The sequence below is a fragment of the Bombina bombina genome, chromosome 3 (assembly GCF_027579735.1).
Source record: "Bombina bombina isolate aBomBom1 chromosome 3, aBomBom1.pri, whole genome shotgun sequence".
NCBI lineage: Eukaryota > Metazoa > Chordata > Amphibia > Anura > Bombinatoridae > Bombina > Bombina bombina.
The window spans coordinates 481,608,875-481,627,147 of record NC_069501.1 but is presented as its reverse complement, the minus strand read 5'-3'; the positions used below and the strand labels follow the sequence as shown (position 1 = coordinate 481,627,147).

General features: G+C 40.6%; 1 protein-coding gene across 1 annotated transcript in view; it reads right to left on the bottom strand.

Annotated features, from left to right (window-relative positions):
• ACACA (acetyl-CoA carboxylase alpha) overlaps positions 1-18,273 on the bottom strand; it is a 1,007,059-nt gene that overhangs the window by 844,467 nt on the left and 144,319 nt on the right. Inside the window, exons 8-9 of the mRNA XM_053706820.1 lie at positions 13,974-14,080; positions 13,228-13,338 (exon numbers count right to left, since the gene is read on the bottom strand). Of these exons, the coding sequence (XP_053562795.1) occupies positions 13,228-13,338; positions 13,974-14,080 (218 nt within the window). The remainder of the gene's footprint in view (positions 1-13,227; positions 13,339-13,973; positions 14,081-18,273) is intronic.

Below are 18,273 nucleotides of genomic sequence, written 5' to 3'. Positions count from 1 at the left end.
ATTTTAAAACAATAATTTGAGCATTAAAATCTAGCAAAAACATAATTTATGCTTACCTGATAAATTTATTTCTCTTGTAGTGTATCCAGTCCACGGATCATCCATTACTTATGGAATATATTCTCCTTCCCAACAGGAAGCTGCAAGAGTCCACCCACAGCAAAGCTGCTATATAGCTCCTCCCCTAACTGCCATATTCAGTCATTCGACCGAAAACATGCAGAGAAAGGAAAAACCATAGGGTGCAGTGGTGACTGTAGTTCAAATTAAAAAATGACCTGCCTTAAAGTGACAGGGCGGGCCGTGGACTGGATACACTACAAGAGAAATAAATTTATCAGGTAAGCATAAATTATGTTTTCTCTTGTTAAGTGTATCCAGTCCACGGATCATCCATTACTTATGGAATACCAATACCAAAGCTAAAGTACACGGATGATGGGAGGGACAAGGCAGGTACTTAAACGGAAGTTACCACTGCCTGTAAAAAAACCCTTTCTCCCAAAAATAGCCTCCGAAGAAGCAAGGTATCAAATTTGTTAAATTTGAAAAGTATGAAGCGCAGACCAAGACTCCGTCTTGTAAATCTGTTCAACAGAAGCCACATTTAAAAAAGGCCCAAGTGAAAACCACAGCTCTAGTAGAATGAGCTGTAATCCCTTCAGGAGGCTGCTGTCCAGCAGTCTCATAAGCTAAATGAATTATGCTTTTTAACCAAAAAGACAGAGAGGCTGCTGAAGTCTTTTGACCTCTCCTCTGTCCAGAATAGACAACAAACAAGGTGAACGTTTGATGAAAACTGTAGTAGCTTGTAAGTAAAACTTTAAAGCACAAACCACGTCCAATATTGTGTAATAGACGTTCCCTTCTTTGAGGAAGGATTAGGATACAAGCATGGAACAACTATCTCTTGAGTGATGTACTTGTTAGATACCACCTTAGGAAAAAACCCAGGTTGGTACGCAGGACTACCTTATCCGTACGAAGGACCAGATAAGGAGAATCACATTGTAACACAGATAACTTGGAGACTCTACGAGTCGAGGAATTAGCTACCCAAAAGGAACTTTCCAAGATAAAGATTGATATCTATGGAACAAAAAAGGTTCAAACGGAACTTCTTGAAGAACCTTAAGAATCAGGTTTAAGCTCCATGGCGGAGCAACAGTTTTAAACACAGGCTTGGATCTAACAAAAGCCTGACCAAATGCCTGAACGTCTAGAATACCTGCCAGACGCTTGTGCAAAAAAATAGACAGAGTAAAAATCTGTCCCCTTTTAAGGAATTAGCTGACAACCCTTTTCTCAAAAACATCTTGGAGAAAAGATAATATCCTGGGAATCCAGACTTTACTCCATGAGTAACCCTTGGATTCATAACAATCAGATATTTACACCATATCTATGTTCAATTTTCCTAGAGACAGGCTTTCATGTCTGTATTAAGGTATCAATGACTGACTCGGAGAAGCCATGCTTTGATAACATCAAGCGTTCAGTCTCCAGGCAGTCCATCTCAGATTGATTCTATTTAGATGGTTGAAAGGACCCTGAGGTAGAGGGACCTGTCTCAGAAGCAGAGACCGTGATGGAAAGGATGACATGTCCACCAGATCTGCATGCCAGGTCCTGCGTGGCTACGCAGGCGCTGTCAAAAACACCAAAGCCCTCTCCTGCTTGGTCTTGACCTCCGGAGGAAATCCCACTCCCCCGGAAGAAAAGTCTGACGACTTAGAAAATCCACCTCCCAGTTCTCAACACCTGGGATATGGATAGCTGATAGACAAGAGTGAGTCTCTGTCCAGTGAATTATTGTAAGACTTCTAACATCGCTAGGGAACTTCTGTTCCCCCTTGATGGCTGATGTAAGCCACAGTCGTGTATATTGTCCGACTGAGTATGATGTACCTCAGAGTTGCTAACTGAGGCCAAGTCTGAAGAGCATGGAATATCACTCCCAGTTCCAGAATATTTATTAGAAGGAGGGTCTCCTCCTAAGTCCACTATCCCTGAGCCTTCAGGGAGTTCCAGACTGCATCCCAACCTAAAAGGCTGGCATCTATTGTAACAATTGTCCCATCTGACCTGCGGAAGGTCATACCCTTGGACAGATGGACCCGACATAGTCACCAGAGAAGAGAATCTCTGGTCTCTTGGTCCAGGTTTAACAGGGGGACAAATCTGTGTAATCCCCGTTCCTCTGACTGAGCATGCATAGTTGCAGCGGTCTGAAATGTAGACGTGCAAACGGTACTATGTCCCTTGCCGCTACCATTAAGCCGATTTCATTCATGTACTGAGCCACCGAAGGGCGCGGATGGGATGAAAAAACACGGCAGAAATTTAGAAACTTTGACAACCTGGACTCCGTCAGGTAAATTTTCATTTCTACAGAATCTATCAGAGTCCCTAGGAGGGAAACCCTTGAGATTGGGGATAGAGAACTCTTTCCTTGTTCACTTTCCACCCATGTGATCTCAGAAATGCCAGTACTACGTCCGTATGAGACTGGGCAATTTGGATGTTTGACGCCTGTATCAGGATGTCGTCTAAATAAGGGGCCACTTCTATGCCCCGCGGTCTAAGGACCGCCAAAGCGACCCCAGAACCTCCATAAAGATTCTTGGGGCTGTAGATATCCCAAAGGAAAGAGCTACAAACTGGTAATGCCTGTCTAGAAAGGCAAACCTGAAAAACGATGGTGATCTTTATGCATCACAATGTGAGGATAAGCATCCTTCAAATCCATTGTAGTCCTCTATTGACTCTCCTGGATCATAGTTAAGATGGTACGAATAGTTTCCATCTTAAATGACGGAATTCTGAGGAATTTGTTTAAGATCTTTAGATCCAAAATAGGTCTGAAGGTTCCCTCTCCTTGGGAACCACAAACAGATTTGAGTAAAAACTCTGTCCCTGTTCCTCTCTTGGAACTGGATGGATCTCGTACACAATGTAAGAATGCCTCCTTCTTTATCTGGTTTGCAGATAATTGTGAAAGGCGAAATCTCCCCTTTTTTGGGGGGGGAATCTTTGAAATCCAGAAGATATCTCTGGGATATAAATTCCAATGCCTAGGGATCCTGGGCATCTCTTGCCCACGCCTGGGCGAAGAATGAAAGTCTGCCCCCTATAGGATCCGTTACCGGATAGGGGTCCGTTCCTTCATGCTGCCTTAGAGGCACCAGCAGGCTCCTTGGCCTGCTTATCTTTGTTCCAGGTCCGATTGTCTCCAGACCGCCTTTGACTGAGCAAAAATTCCCTCTTGTTTTGCCTTAGAGGAAGAGGATGCCACACCTGCCCTGAAGTTTTTAAAAGGCACGAAAATTAGACTTTTTTTTTTTTTTTGCCCTTGATTTGGACCTATCCTGAGGAAGGGCATGACCTTTTCCTCCAGTGATATAAGCAATAATCTCCTTCAAACCAGGCCCGAATAGGGTCTGCCCCTTGAAGGGAAGTTAAGTAGCTTATTTATTAAAGTCACGACAGCTGACCATGATATAAGCCATAGCGCTCTGCGCGCCAGTATAGTAAAAAACAGAATTCTTAGCCGTTAGTCTAGTCAAATGAACAAGGCATCAGAAAACAAAGGAATTGGCTAGCATAAGCTTGTCAAATATATTCATCCAATGGAGTCGCTTAACTGTAAAGCCTCATCAAGAGACTCAACCCAGAACGCCGCAGCAGCAGTGACAGAAGCAATGTATGCAAGGGGCTGCAGGATAAAACCCTGTTGAATAAACATTTTTTATCCATTGGATCTAAAAAGCACAACTGTCCTCGTCAGAGGTAGTGGTACGCTTAGCTAGAGTAGAAACTCTTCTCTCCACCTTAGGAACTGTCTGCCAGAAGTCCCGTGTGGTGGTAACTATTAGAAAAACATAATTTATGCTTACCTGATAAATTCCTTTCTTCTGTAGTGTGATCAGTCCACGGGTCATCATTACTTCTGGGATATTACTCCTCCCCAACAGGAAGTGCAAGAGGATTCACCCAGCAGAGCTGCATATAGCTCCTCCCCTCTACGTCACTCCCAGTCATTCGACCAAGGACCAACGAGAAAGGAAAAGCCAAGGGTGAAGTGGTGACTGGAGTATAAATTAAAAAATATTTACCTGCCTTAAAAACAGGGCGGGCCATGGACTGATCACACTACAGAAGAAAGGAATTTATCAGGTAAGCATAAATTATGTTTTCTTCTGTTAAGTGTGATCAGTCCACGGGTCATCATTACTTCTGGGATACCAATACCAAAGCAAAAGTACACGGATGACGGGAGGGATAGGCAGGCTCTTTATACAGAAGGAACCACTGCCTGAAGAACCTTTCTCCCAAAAATAGCCTCCGATGAAGCAAAAGTGTCAAATTTGTAAAATTTGGAAAAAGTATGAAGCGAAGACCAAGTTGCAGCCTTGCAAATCTGTTCAACAGAGGCCTCATTCTTGAAGGCCCAAGTGGAAGCCACAGCTCTAGTAGAATGAGCTGTAATTCTTTCAGGAGGCTGCTGTCCAGCAGTCTCATAAGCTAAACGAATTATGCTACGAAGCCAAAAAGAAAGAGAGGTAGCGGAAGCTTTTTGACCTCTCCTCTGCCCAGAGTAAATGACAAACAGAGAAGACGTTTGTCGAAATTCCTTAGTTGCCTGTAAGTAAAATTTTAGAGCACGGACTACATCCAGGTTGTGCAGTAGACGTTCCTTCTTTGAAGAAGGATTTGGGCATAAAGAAGGAACAACAATCTCTTGATTGATATTCCTGTTAGTAACTACCTTAGGTAAGAACCCAGGTTTAGTACGCAGGACTACCTTATCCGAATGAAAAATCAAATAAGGAGAATCACAATGTAAGGCTGATAATTCAGAGACTCTTCGAGCCGAGGAAATAGCCATTAAAAATAGAACTTTCCAAGATAACAACTTTATATCAATGGAATGAAGGGGTTCAAACGGAACGCCCTGTAAAACATTAAGAACAAGGTTTAAACTCCATGGTGGAGCAACAGTTTTAAACACAGGCTTAATCCTGGCCAAAGCCTGACAAAAAGCCTGGACGTCAGGAACTTCTGACAGACGTTTGTGTAACAGAATGGACAGAGCTGAGATCTGTCCCTTTAATGAACTAGCAGATAAACCCTTTTCTAAACCTTCTTGTAGAAAAGACAATATCCTAGGAATCCTAACCTTACTCCAAGAGTAACCTTTGGATTCACACCAATATAGGTATTTACGCCATATCTTATGGTAAATCTTTCTGGTAACAGGTATCCTAGCCTGTATTAAGGTATCAATAACTGACTCAGAAAACCCACGTCTTGATAAAATCAAGCGTTCAATTTCCAAGCAGTCAGCTTCAGAGAAGTTAGATTTTGATGTTTGAAGGGACCCTGTATCAGAAGGTCCTGTTTCAGAGGTAGAGATCAAGGTGGACAGGATGACATGTCCACCAGGTCTGCATACCAAGTCCTGCGTGGCCACGCAGGTGCTATTAGAATAACTGATGCTCTCTCTTGTTTGATTCTGGCAATCAATCGAGGAAGCAACGGGAAGGGTGGAAACACGTAAGCCATCCTGAAGTCCCAAGGTGCTGTCAGAGCATCTATCAGGACTGCTCCTGGATCCCTGGATCTGGACCCGTAACGAGGAAGCTTGGCGTTCTGTCGAGACGCCATGAGATCTATCTCTGGTTTGCCCCAACGTCGAAGTATTTGGGCAAAGACCTCCGGATGAAGTTCCCACTCCCCCGGATGAAAAGTCTGACGACTTAAGAAATCCGCCTCCCAGTTCTCCACTCCCGGGATGTGGATTGCTGACAGGTGGCAAGAGTGAGACTCTGCCCAGCGAATTATCTTTGATACTTCCATCATAGCTAGGGAGCTTCTTGTCCCTCCCTGATGGTTGATGTAAGCTACAGTCGTGATGTTGTCCGACTGAAACCTGATGAACCCCCGAGTTGTCAACTGGGGCCAAGCCAGGAGGGCATTGAGAACTGCTCTCAATTCCAGAATGTTTATTGGCAGGAGACTCTCCTCCTGACTCCATTGTCCCTGAGCCTTCAGAGAATTCCAGACGGCACCCCAACCTAGAAGGCTGGCGTCTGTTGTTACAATTGTCCAGTCTGGTCTGCTGAATGGCATCCCCCTGGACAGATGTGGCCGAGAAAGCCACCATAGAAGAGAATTTCTGGTCCCTTGATCCAGATTCAGAGAAGGGGATAAGTCTGAGTAATCCCCATTCCACTGACTTAGCATGCACAGTTGCAGTGGTCTGAGGTGTAAGCGTGCAAAGGGTACTATGTCCATTGCCGCTACCATTAAGCCGATTACCTCCATGCATTGAGCCACTGACGGGTGTTGAATGGAATGAAGGGTGCGGCAAGCACTTTGAAGTCTTGTTAGCCTGTCCTCTGTCAGGTAAATCTTCATTTCTACAGAATCTATAAGAGTCCCCAGGAAGGGAACTCTTGTGAGTGGAACGAGTGAACTTTTCTTTTCGTTCACCTTCCATCCATGTGACCTTAGAAATGCCAGCACTAACTCTGTATGAGACTTGGCAGTTTGAAAGCTTGAAGCTTGTATCAGAATGTCGTCTAGGTATGGAGCTACCGAGATTCCCCGCGGTCTTAGTACCGCCAGAAGAGCACCCAGAACCTTTGTGAAGATTCTTGGAGCTGTAGCCAATCCGAATGGAAGAGCCACAAACTGGTAATGCCTGTCTAGGAAGGCAAACCTTAGGTACCGATAATGATCTTTGTGAATCGGTATGTGAAGGTAAGCATCTTTTAAATCTACAGTGGTCATGTACTGACCCTCTTGGATCATAGGTAAAATTGTCCGAATAGTCTCCATCTTGAACGATGGAACTCTTAGGAATTTGTTTAGGATCTTTAAGTCCAGTATTGGTCTGAAAGTTCCCTCTTTTTTGGGAACCACAAACAGATTTGAGTAAAACCCCTGTCCCTGTTCCGATTGTGGAACTGGATGGATTACTCCCATTAACAAGAGCTCTTGTACGCAGCGTAGAAACGCCTCTTTCTTTGTCTGGATTGTTGACAATCTTGACAGATGAAATCTCTCTCTTGGAGGAGAGTATTTGAAGTCCAGAAGGTATCCCTGAAATATTATCTCTAGCGCCCAGGGATCCTGAACATCTCTTGCCCAAGCCTGGGCGAAGAGAGAAAGTCTGCCCCCCACTAGATCCGATCCCGGATCGGGGGCCCTCAATTCATGCTGTTTTAGGGGCAGCAGCAGGTTTCCTAGTCTGCTTGCCCTTGTTCCAGGACTGGTTAGGTTTCCAGCCTTGTCTGTAGCGAGCAACAGCTCCTTCCTGTTTTGGTGCAGAGGAAGTTGATGCTGCTCCTGCTTTGAAATTATGAAAGGAACGAAAATTAGACTGTCTAGTCTTGGCTTTGGCTTTGTCCTGAGGCAGGGCATGGCCTTTACCTCCTGTAATGTCAGCGATAATCTCTTTCAACCCGGGCCCGAATAAGGTCTGCCCTTTGAAAGGTATATTAAGCAATTTAGACTTAGAAGTAACATCAGCTGACCAGGATTTTAGCCACAGCGCCCTGCGTGCCTGAATGGCGAATCCTGAATTCTTCGCCGTAAGTTTAGTAAGATGTACTACGGCCTCCGAAATGAAAGAATTAGCTAGTTTAAGGACTCTAAGCCTGTCCGTAATGTCGTCCAGAGTAGCTGAACCAATGTTCTCTTCCAGAGACTCAATCCAGAATGCCGCTGCAGCCGTGATCGGCGCAATGCATGCAAGGGGTTGCAATATAAAACCTTGTTGAACAAACATTTTCTTAAGGTAACCCTCTAACTTTTTATCCATTGGATCTGAAAAAGCACAGCTATCCTCCACCGGGATAGTGGTACGCTTAGCTAAGGTAGAAACTGCTCCCTCCACCTTAGGGACCGTTTGCCATAAGTCCCTTGTGGTGGCGTCTATTGGAAACATTTTTCTAAATATCGGAGGGGGTGAGAACGGCACACCGGGTCTATCCCACTCCTTAGTAACAATTTCAGTAAGTCTCTTAGGTATAGGAAAAACCTCAGTACTCGTCGGTACCGCAAAATATTTATCCAACCTACACATTTTCTCTGGTATTGCAACTGTGTTACAATCATTCAGAGCCGCTAACACCTCCCCTAGTAATACACAGAGGTTTTCCAGTTTAAATTTAAAATTTGAAATATCTGAATCCAGTCTGTTTGGATCAGAACCGTCACCCACAGAATGAAGTTCTCCGTCCTCATGTTCTGCCACCTGTGACGCAGTGTCTGACATGGCCCTAATATTATCAGCGCACTCTGTTCTCACCCCAGAGTGATCACGCTTACCTCTTAGTTCTGATAATTTAGCCAAAACCTCAGTCATAACAGTAGCCATATCCTGTAATGTGATTTGTAATGGCCGCCCAGATGTACTCGGCGCTACAATATCACGCACCTCCCTCTGAGCGGGAGATGTAGGTACTGACACGTGAGGCGAGTTAGTCGGCATAACTCTCCCCTCGTTGTTTGGTGAAATTTGTTCAATTTGTACAGATTGACTTTTATTTAAAGTAGCATCAATACAGTTAGTACATAAATTTCTATTGGGCTCCACTTTGGCATTGCAACAAATGACACAGGTATCATCCTCCGAATCAGACATGTTTAACACACTAGCAAATAAACTTGCAACTTGGAAATACAATTCAATTAGAATAATATTAAAACGTACTGTGCCTTTAAGAAGCACAGAAGATCTATGACAGTTGAAAATTAATAAATTGAAACAGTTATAGCCTCAATCCTTGAAAACAACACAACTTTAGCAAAGGTTTAATCCCATTAGCAAAGATAACAAATTCTGAAAGCAGGAAACAAATTACAGAATAAACGTTTTTTATCTCAGTCAAACTATAATTCTCACAGCTCTGCTGAGAGAAATTACCTCCCTCAAAATAAGTTTTGAAGACCCCTGAGCTCTGTAGAGATGAACCGGATCATGCAGGGAATACAATGAGTTGCTGACTGAAATATTTGATGCGTAGTAAAAGCGCCAAAAAAACGACCCCTCCCCCTCACACACAGCAGTGAGGGAGAACAGAAACTGTCAGAAAACAGATTAAGCAACTGCCAAGTGGAAAAATAGTGCCCAAACATTTATTCACTCAGTACCTCAGCAAATGAAAACGATTTTACATTCCAGCAAAAACGTTAAACATAATCTCTAGTTATTAAACAGCTTTATGTATTTCTTACAGTGTAATTCTAGTGAAGTACCATTCCCCAGAATACTGAAGTGTAAAGTATACATACATGACATTATATCGGTATGGCAGGATTTTCTCATCAATTCCATTGTCAGAAAATAAAAACTGCTACATACCTCTATGCAGATTCATCTGCCCGCTGTCCCCTGATCTGAAGTTTACCTCTCCTCAGATGGCCGAGAAACAGCAATATGATCTTAACTACTCCGGCTAAAATCATAACAAAAACTCTGGTAGATTCTTCTTCAAACTCTGCCAGAGAGATAATAACACACTCCGGTGCTATTTTAAAATAACAAACTTTTGATTGAAGATATAAAACTAAGTATAATCACCATAGTCCTCTCACACATCCTATCTAGTCGTTGGGTGCAAGAGAATGACTGGGAGTGACGTAGAGGGGAGGAGCTATATGCAGCTCTGCTGGGTGAATCCTCTTGCACTTCCTGTTGGGGAGGAGTAATATCCCAGAAGTAATGATGACCCGTGGACTGATCACACTTAACAGAAGAAACATTCTTCTAAAAAATAGAAGGGGAAGAGAACGGCACACCTGGTCTATCCCATTCCTTATTAAAAAAAAAAAAAAAAAATGTAGTAAACCTCTTTAGGTATTGGAAAAACATCAGTACACACCGGCACTGCATATTATTTATCCAGTATACACAATTTCTCTGGCCCTGCGATTGTACACATTCATTCAGAGCAGCCAAAGCCTCCCTGAGCAACAAGTGGAGGTTCTCAAGCATAAATTTTAAATGTAGAAATATCAGAATCAGGTTAAATCATCTTCCCTGAGTCAAAAAAAAAAATCACCCACAGACTAAGCATATTGTGAGGTAGTATCATACATGGTTCTTAAAGCGTCTGTATGCTCTGTATCTACCCCCAGAGCTAACTGCTTTCCTTTAATTTCAGGTAGTCTGACTAATACTGCTGCCAGAATATTATTCACCACCTTTGCCATGTCTTGTAAAATAAACGCTATGGGCGCCCTTGATGTACTTGGCGCCATTTGAGCGTGAGTCCCTGAAGCGGGAGTCGAAGGGTCTGACACGTGGGGAGAGTTAGTCGGCATAACTTTCCCCTCGACAGAATCCCCTGGTAAAAGAAACGCTATGGGTGCCCTTGATGTACTTGGCGCCATTTGAGCGTGAGTCCCTAAAGCGGGAGTCAAAAGGTCTGACACGTGGGAGAGTTAGTCGGCATAACTACCCCCACGACAGAATCCTCTGGTGATAATGTTTTTAAAGACAAAAAATGATCTTTATTGTTTAACATGAAATCAGTACATCTGGTACACATTCTAAGATGGGGTTCCACCATGGCTTTAAAACATAATGAACACAGAGCTTCCTCTATGTTAGACATGTTAGAACAGACTAATAATGAGACTAGTAAGCTTGGAAAACACTTTAAATCAAGTTAACAAGCAAATATATAAAACGTTACTGTGCCCTTAAGAGAAACAAATTTTGTCAAAATTTGAAAAACAGTGAAAAAAAGGCAGTAAAACAAACAAAATTTTTACAGTACATGTAATAAGGTAACAGAGCATTGCACCCACTTGCAAATGGATGATTAACCCCTTAATGCAAAAAACAGATAAAAAAAAAAAAAATGACATAGACGTTTTTAAAAACAGACACAACAAACTGCCACAGCCAACAGTGGGAAGCTTCAGTTAACTGTTTCTATGCAAAATTTAAGCCAGCCATGTGGGAAAAACTTAGGCCCCAATAAGTTTTATCACCAAACATATGTTAAAAAACGATTAAACATGCCAGCAAACGTTTTAAAACACATTTTTATAAGAGTATGTATCTCTATTAATAAGCCTGATACCAGTCGCTATCGCTGCATTTAAGGCTTTACTTACATTACTTCGGTATCAGCAGTATTTTCTTAGTCAATTCCATTCCTAGAAAAATATTTTACTGCACATACCTTATCTGCAGGAAAACCTGCACGCCATTCCCCCTCTGAAGTACCTCACTCCTCAGAATGTGTGAGAACAGCAAATGGATCTTAGTTACGTCTGCTAAGATCATAGAAAAAACGCAGGCAGATTCTTCTTCCAAATACTGCCTGAGATAAACAGCACACTCCGGTGCCATTTAAAAATAACAAACTTTTGATTGAAGAATAAACTAAGTAGAAAGCACCACAGACTCTCACAACCTCCTATCTATGTTGAGGCTTGCAAGAGAGTGACTGAATATGGCAGTTAGGGGAGGAGCTATATAGCAGCTTTGCTGTGGGTGGACTCTTGCAGCTTCCTGTTGGGAAGGAGAATATATTCCATAAGTAATGGATGATCCGTGGACTGGATACACTTAACAAGAGAAAAAGCATGGATCCACGCTAAAAATTAAAAATTGAAAATTACATAAAAACAATAATCTTAGACTGTATGCAGGGTAATTATAAAAAATAGACAAATTCTAACAATGATGTATTAGGCAATTTTAGTGTGATGGTGCGTGTGAGAGCTTCCGCTCCACACTGTGAGTGCAAGAAAAGTCCAAGTGGTGGTGGGTGTGCTAGAAAATAAAGAAATCAATCCTGTGAAAAAAAATGATTTAAAAAGTCACTCCTGTCAGGACCAAAATTTCACTCCTGTGTGAGAAAAAGGTCACTCCTGTGTGAGAAAAAATAGCTCACTCCTGTTTGAAAAAATAATAAATGTCAATCCTGTGACCCAATAATGTCTAATGCTTGCTGTGTGTTGTTGTTCTTATCCCTTTGATGCCGTGTTCCAAAAAAAGTTGTGATGTATGTTGCAAGTTGTATAACAAGTGTTAGCAAAAAAAAAAAAAAAAGAAAGAAAAATATGCAGAAAAAATATAGAAAAAATATGTGAAGAAAGTGCTCTTTGGAGACTGAGCTCCAGAGAAAATTAAAACGATACACAAGGAATAACAAACAAATGCTGCCAAACAAAAAACCTGTGGGAAAAAAATAAACACAATGTGTAGAAAATTTCTCAAATATACCCTCCTAATGAAATAGAGCTTACCAGGTCTACGCGTTTCGGCCTTTCCTAGGCCTTTATCAAGACTCTTTTTCCCACAGGTTTTTCGTTTGGCAGCATTTGTTTGTTATTCCTTGTGTATCGTTTTAATTTTCTCTGAAGCTCAGTCTCCAAAGAGCACTTTCTTCACATATTTTTTCTATATTTTTTCTGCATATTTTTCTTTCTTTTTTTTTTTTTTTGCTAACACTTGTTATACAACTTGCAACATACATCACAACTTTTTTTGGAACACGGCATCAAAGGGATAAGAACAACACACAGCAAGCATTAGACATTATTGGGTCACAGGATTGACATTTATTATTTTTTCAAACAGGAGTGAGCTATTTTTTCTCACACAGGAGTGACCTTTTTCTCACACAGGAGTGAAATTTTGGTTCTGACAGGAGTGACTTTTTAAATCATTTTTTTCACAGGATTGATTTCTTTATTTTCTAGCACACCCACCACCACTTGGACTTTTCTTGCACTCACAGTGTGGAGCGGAAGCTCTCACACGCACCATCACACTAAAATTGCCTAATACATCATTGTTAGAATTTGTCTATTTTTTATAATTACCCTGCATACAGTCTAAGATTATTGTTTTTATGTAATTTTCAATTTTTAATTTTTAGCGTGGATCCATGCTTTTTTGCTAGATTTTAATGCTCAAATTATTGTTTTAAATTATTTTAATATTGTAACTGTTTACAACCTGTTTACAACCTGTTCTAACCTTAGCCTCCATTGTTGGCGCCTGGATACACTATTTACCTTTAACAATGTTTAACATAGTTACACGGATAAAATTGCAATAACAAAATGCTTCAACAAAAAATGCTTTTCTGCCAGTTTATCATACTTTCTATCATATCATCTGTCTCCCTTCTCTCCTCCTAAGCTATATAGAATTGCATCTTTCCATATTTTTAAACAACGGCTAACACTTACTTGGCGGAAGAGGTTCGGAAAATCTTCTGCGTTGTTCACTTTTCGGATTCCTTTTCCTCCGCCTCCCTCTGATGCCTTTATCATTACAGGGTATCCTACAACCTCTGCTGCCTGTGTGAAGCATTAAAGACAGAGATTAAAAATTTACGCACAGTTGTTAAGGTAACGTGAACCAACTGTGCTAAAATCTGCGACATCCGCTTTTATATAGAAATACAGAAATTTTAAATTAAAAATACAGGCAATTTAGACCTCTCAAAAACATGTGAAAACAAAGAGCTAGCATGCAAATCATAAGAAAATCACTATAATTAACATTTAAATGTCTAAACACTTATAGCCAGATTATGAGTGGAGCGCAATATTTGCGCTCCACTCGTAATACCAGGGTAATGTGCGCTTGAAGGGGAGCGCAAGTCTCGTTCGCATTGCATGGAAGCTTTGTGCTCACGAGTGCGCACTTCCATAGGCTCCAATGGGAGCCTCGTTCTCATGCCAATAGTCACAGCAGAGAACCTAGCGCAGCAACGGGGGGGGGTAAGTCGTGCAGCAAAGTTTAAATATAATATTTTTGTATCCTTATAACTCCTATTCAGTAAAGGTTTCCCATAAACTTTCACAATCACCCTAGATGCAAAAACGCAGACTCTTGGGAAGGTGTTCTCTCTCAATGCTCTTTTCTTTTACATAATTTATTTTGTTGCCAATAAGTTTTTAGGATATTCCTGAAACATCCTGCCTCTTACCTTTAAACCATCATCTACATCTTTTACATATCCCTTTTCATACACTTCCTGAGGAACAGTGAGGATTCGTTTGTTCAGATCACTTTCCTGCCAGTCTACGGTCAGACCTAAAACACAAAGAATTGTACATATAAACTAGATAGATAGATAGATAGATAGATAGATAGATAGATAGATAGATAGATAGATAGATAGATGGATAGATGGATAGGGACAGGTGAGGCTAAAAGGCATGTCAGAGTGTTTTGGAAATGAAAAAAGATATGCAGGTTCAAACCATTGCTGAGAACCTTTAAATGGTGTACACTTAGCTTAAAAATACTTCTAGAGCTGAATTATCAAATGTTTTTTTCTCTCTGGGGGCTGTAGATTCAGCAGAGTTTTGGAATATAATTGTGTAAGAAAATCAAAGTGATTGAGCTACTATCGCATCCATCTCAGCTCCCATAGAAATATGCTTAAAAGGGACAGACTAGTCCAAAATAAACTTTCATGATTCAGATAGGGCATGCAATTTTAAACAACTTTCCAATTTACTTTTATCACCATTTTGTGAAAGTGAAACCTAGGAGGTCCGTATGCTAATTTCTTAGACCTTGAAGGCTGCCTCTTATTTGAATGCATTTTGACAGTTTTTCACCACTAGAGGGTTTTAGTTCAAGAGTGTCATATTGATAACATTGTGCTCACGCACGTGGAGTTACTTAGGAGCCAGCACTGATTGACAAAAATGCAAGTCTGTCAAAAGAACTGAAATAAGGGGGCAGTTTGCAGAGGCTTAGATACAAGATAATCACAGAGGTAAAAAGTGTATTAATATAACCGTGTTGGTTATGTAAAATTAGGGAATGGGAAATAAAGGGATTATATATCTTTTAAAACAATAACAATTCTGGTGTAGACTGTCCCTTTAAAGGGACATGAAACCCAAAACTTTTCTTTCATGATTTAGGTAGAACATACAATTTTAAACAATTTTCCAGTTTACTTCTATTATCAAATGTACTTCATTATCTTCTTATCCATTGCTGAAGAAGTAGCGATGCACTACTGGTTTCTAACTGAACAGATGGGCGAGCCAAAGACAATCGGTATATATATGCAGCAACCAATCAGCAGCTAGAACCTTTTTCTTTGCTGCTCCTGAGCTTTCCTAGATAAACTTTTCAGCATAGGATAACAAGAGAAGCAAATTAAATAATAAAAATAAATTGGAAAGTTATTTAAAATTGTATGCTCTGAATCATGAATATCTAATTATTACTTTACTGTCCCTTTAAATGTTGAATCCTCCCATAAAAGGGATAGTAAAGTTAATATTGTTCTTTTATGATTTAGATAAAGCATGCAGTTTTAAACAACTTTCCAATTTGCTATTATCTAACTTTGTTCCCTTTGTGTCCTTTGTTGAAAACATACCTAAGTAGGCTCAGGAGCCACAATGCACTACTGGGAGCAAGCTGCTGATTGGTGGCTCGTATAATTGACTCAGTAGATGTGTTCAGCTAGTTCCAGCAGTGCATTCATGCTCCTTTAACAAAGGATTACTAAAGGAACAAAGATTTAATAATAAAAGTAAATTGGAAAGTTGTTTAAAAGTGTATGTTCTGTTTAACTCATAGAAGAAACATTTTGGGTATCCTGTCCTTAAAAGATATTTAACCCCTTAGTGACCAGAGCACTTTTCCATTTGTTGACCGTTTGGGACCAAGGCTATTTTTACATTTCTGCAGTGTTTGTGTTTAGCTGTAATTTTCCTCTTACTCATTTACTGTACCCACACATATTATATACCGTTTTTCTCGCCATTAAATTGACTTTCTAAAGATACCATTATTTTCATCATTTCTTATAATTTACTATTAAAAAAATTATAAAATATGAGGAAAAAATGGAAAAAAAACATTTTTTTCAAACTTTGACCCCCAAAATCTGTTGCACATCTACAACCACCAAAAAACACCCATGCTAAATAGTTTCTAAATTTTTTCCTGAGTTTAGAAATACCCAATGTTTACATGTTCTTTGCTTTTTTTGCAAGTTATAGGGCACTAAATAAAAGTAGCACTTTGCTATTTCCAAACCACTTTTTTTCAAAATTAGCGCTAGTTACATTGGTACACTGATATCTGTCAGGAATCCCTGAATATCCTTTAACATGTATATATATATTTTTAGAAGACATCCCAAAGTATTGATCTAGGCCCATTTTGGTATATTTCATGCCACCATTTCACCGCCAAATGCGATCAAATAAAAAAAAATGTTCACTTTTTCACAATTTTTTTCACAAACTTTAGGTTTCTCACTGAAATTATTTACAAACAGCTTGTGCAATTATTGCACAAATGGTTTTAAATGCTTCTCTGGGATCCCCTTTGTTCACAAATAGCAGACATGTATGGCTTTTACGTTGCTTTTTGGTAATTAGAAGGCCGCTAAATGCCACTGCGCACCACACGTGTATTATGCGCAGCAGTGAAGGGGTTAATTAGGGAGCATGTAGGGAGCTTGTAGGGTTAATTTTAGCTTTAGTGTAGTAAACAACCCCAAGTATTGATCTAGGCCCATTTTGGTATATTTCATGCCACCATTTCACCGCCAAATGCGATCAAATAAAAAAAAACTTTAAATATTTCACAATTTTAGGTTTCTCACTGAAATTATTTACAAACAGCTTGTGCAATTATGGCGCAAATTGTTGTAAATGCTTCTCTGGGATCCCCTTTGTTCAGAAATAGCAGACATATATGGCTTTGGCGTTGCTTTTTGGTAGTTAGAAGGTCGCTAAATGCCGCTGCGCATCACAAGTATATTATGTCTAGCAGTGAAGGAGTTAATTAGGTAGCTTGTAGGGAGCTTGCAGGGTTAATTTTAGCTTTAGTGTAGAGATCAGCCTCCTACCTGACACATCCCACCCCCTGATCCCTCCCAAACAGCTCCCTTCCCTCCCCCACCCCACAATTGTCCCCGCCACCTTAAGTACTGGCAGAAAATCTGCCAGTACTAAAATAAAAGTTTTTTGGGGGTTTTTAGGTTTTTTAAAAAAAATAAAAATAAATAATTCTTCTGCTGTGTAGGACCCCCCTTAGCCCCCAACCTCCCTGATCCCCCCCCCAAACAGCTCTTTAACCCCCCCCCTCTGCCTTTATTGGGCACCATATTGGGTACTGGCAGCTGTCTGCCAGTACCCAGTTTGAAAAATAATAATGTATTTTTTTATTTTTTATTTTATTAAATATTTTATTTATTTCTGTAGTGTAGCTGCCCCCCCCCTCAACATCCAACCCCCCACCCTCTCCCAGATGCCTTGATTTTAAAATCCCACCCTCCCCAGTCCTCTCTCCCACCCTCCAGATCTACAGCATATTGATGCTGTTTTCATAGACCTCACGTGCACGCGCACGCACCCGCACTAGATCCCTCACCCCTTCTCCACCAATGACTGCCCACCCGCCTCCCTGGATGAGCTCCCACCCACCAACGATAACGGCCATCGATAGCCGATGCAGAGAGGGCCACAGAGTGGCTCTCTCTGCATCGGATGGCTAAAAACAGTTATTGCAGGATGCCTCAATATTGAGGCATCACTGCAATAACATGAAAGCAGCTGGAAGCTATCAGGATCGCTTCCACTGCTTTCAAAGACCAAGGATGTATGGGGTACGTCCTTGGTCATTAACTGCATGACATTTTAAGCAACTTTCTAATTTACTCCTATTATCAATTTTTCTTCGTTCTCTTGCTATTTTTATTTTAACGGCAGGAATGTAAATTTTAGCAGCCAGTCCATTTTAGGTTCAGCACCATGGATAGCGCTTGCTTATTGGAGGCTTACATTTACCCACAAATAAGCATGCATAACCCAGATTCTCAACTAAAAATGGGCTGGCTCCTATGCATCACATTCCTGCTTTTTAAATAAAAATAGCAAGAGAACGAAGAAATTTTTTTAATAGAAGTAAATTGGAAAGTTGCTTAAAATGGCATGCTCTATCTGAATCACGAAAGAAAAAAAATTGGGTTTAGTGTCCCTTTAATGAAAAATAATTGCATTTTTTATTTTTGTACCCCCCCCCCCACACACACACACACACACACACAGGGAGGCTGAAGTTTAATTTATTTACTTTTTCTCAAGCACTAGTAATAACCTCTTCCCCCCAATGGTCTCCTGAGATTATCAATATATCTGCTCATAATTCAATTATTGTTTATGAAAAAGAAACAAAAAATAGATCTTTTGAGTAAAAAGGGTTTGTAGGAGAATAATTAAAGACAAGGACCAAGAAATAGGAGA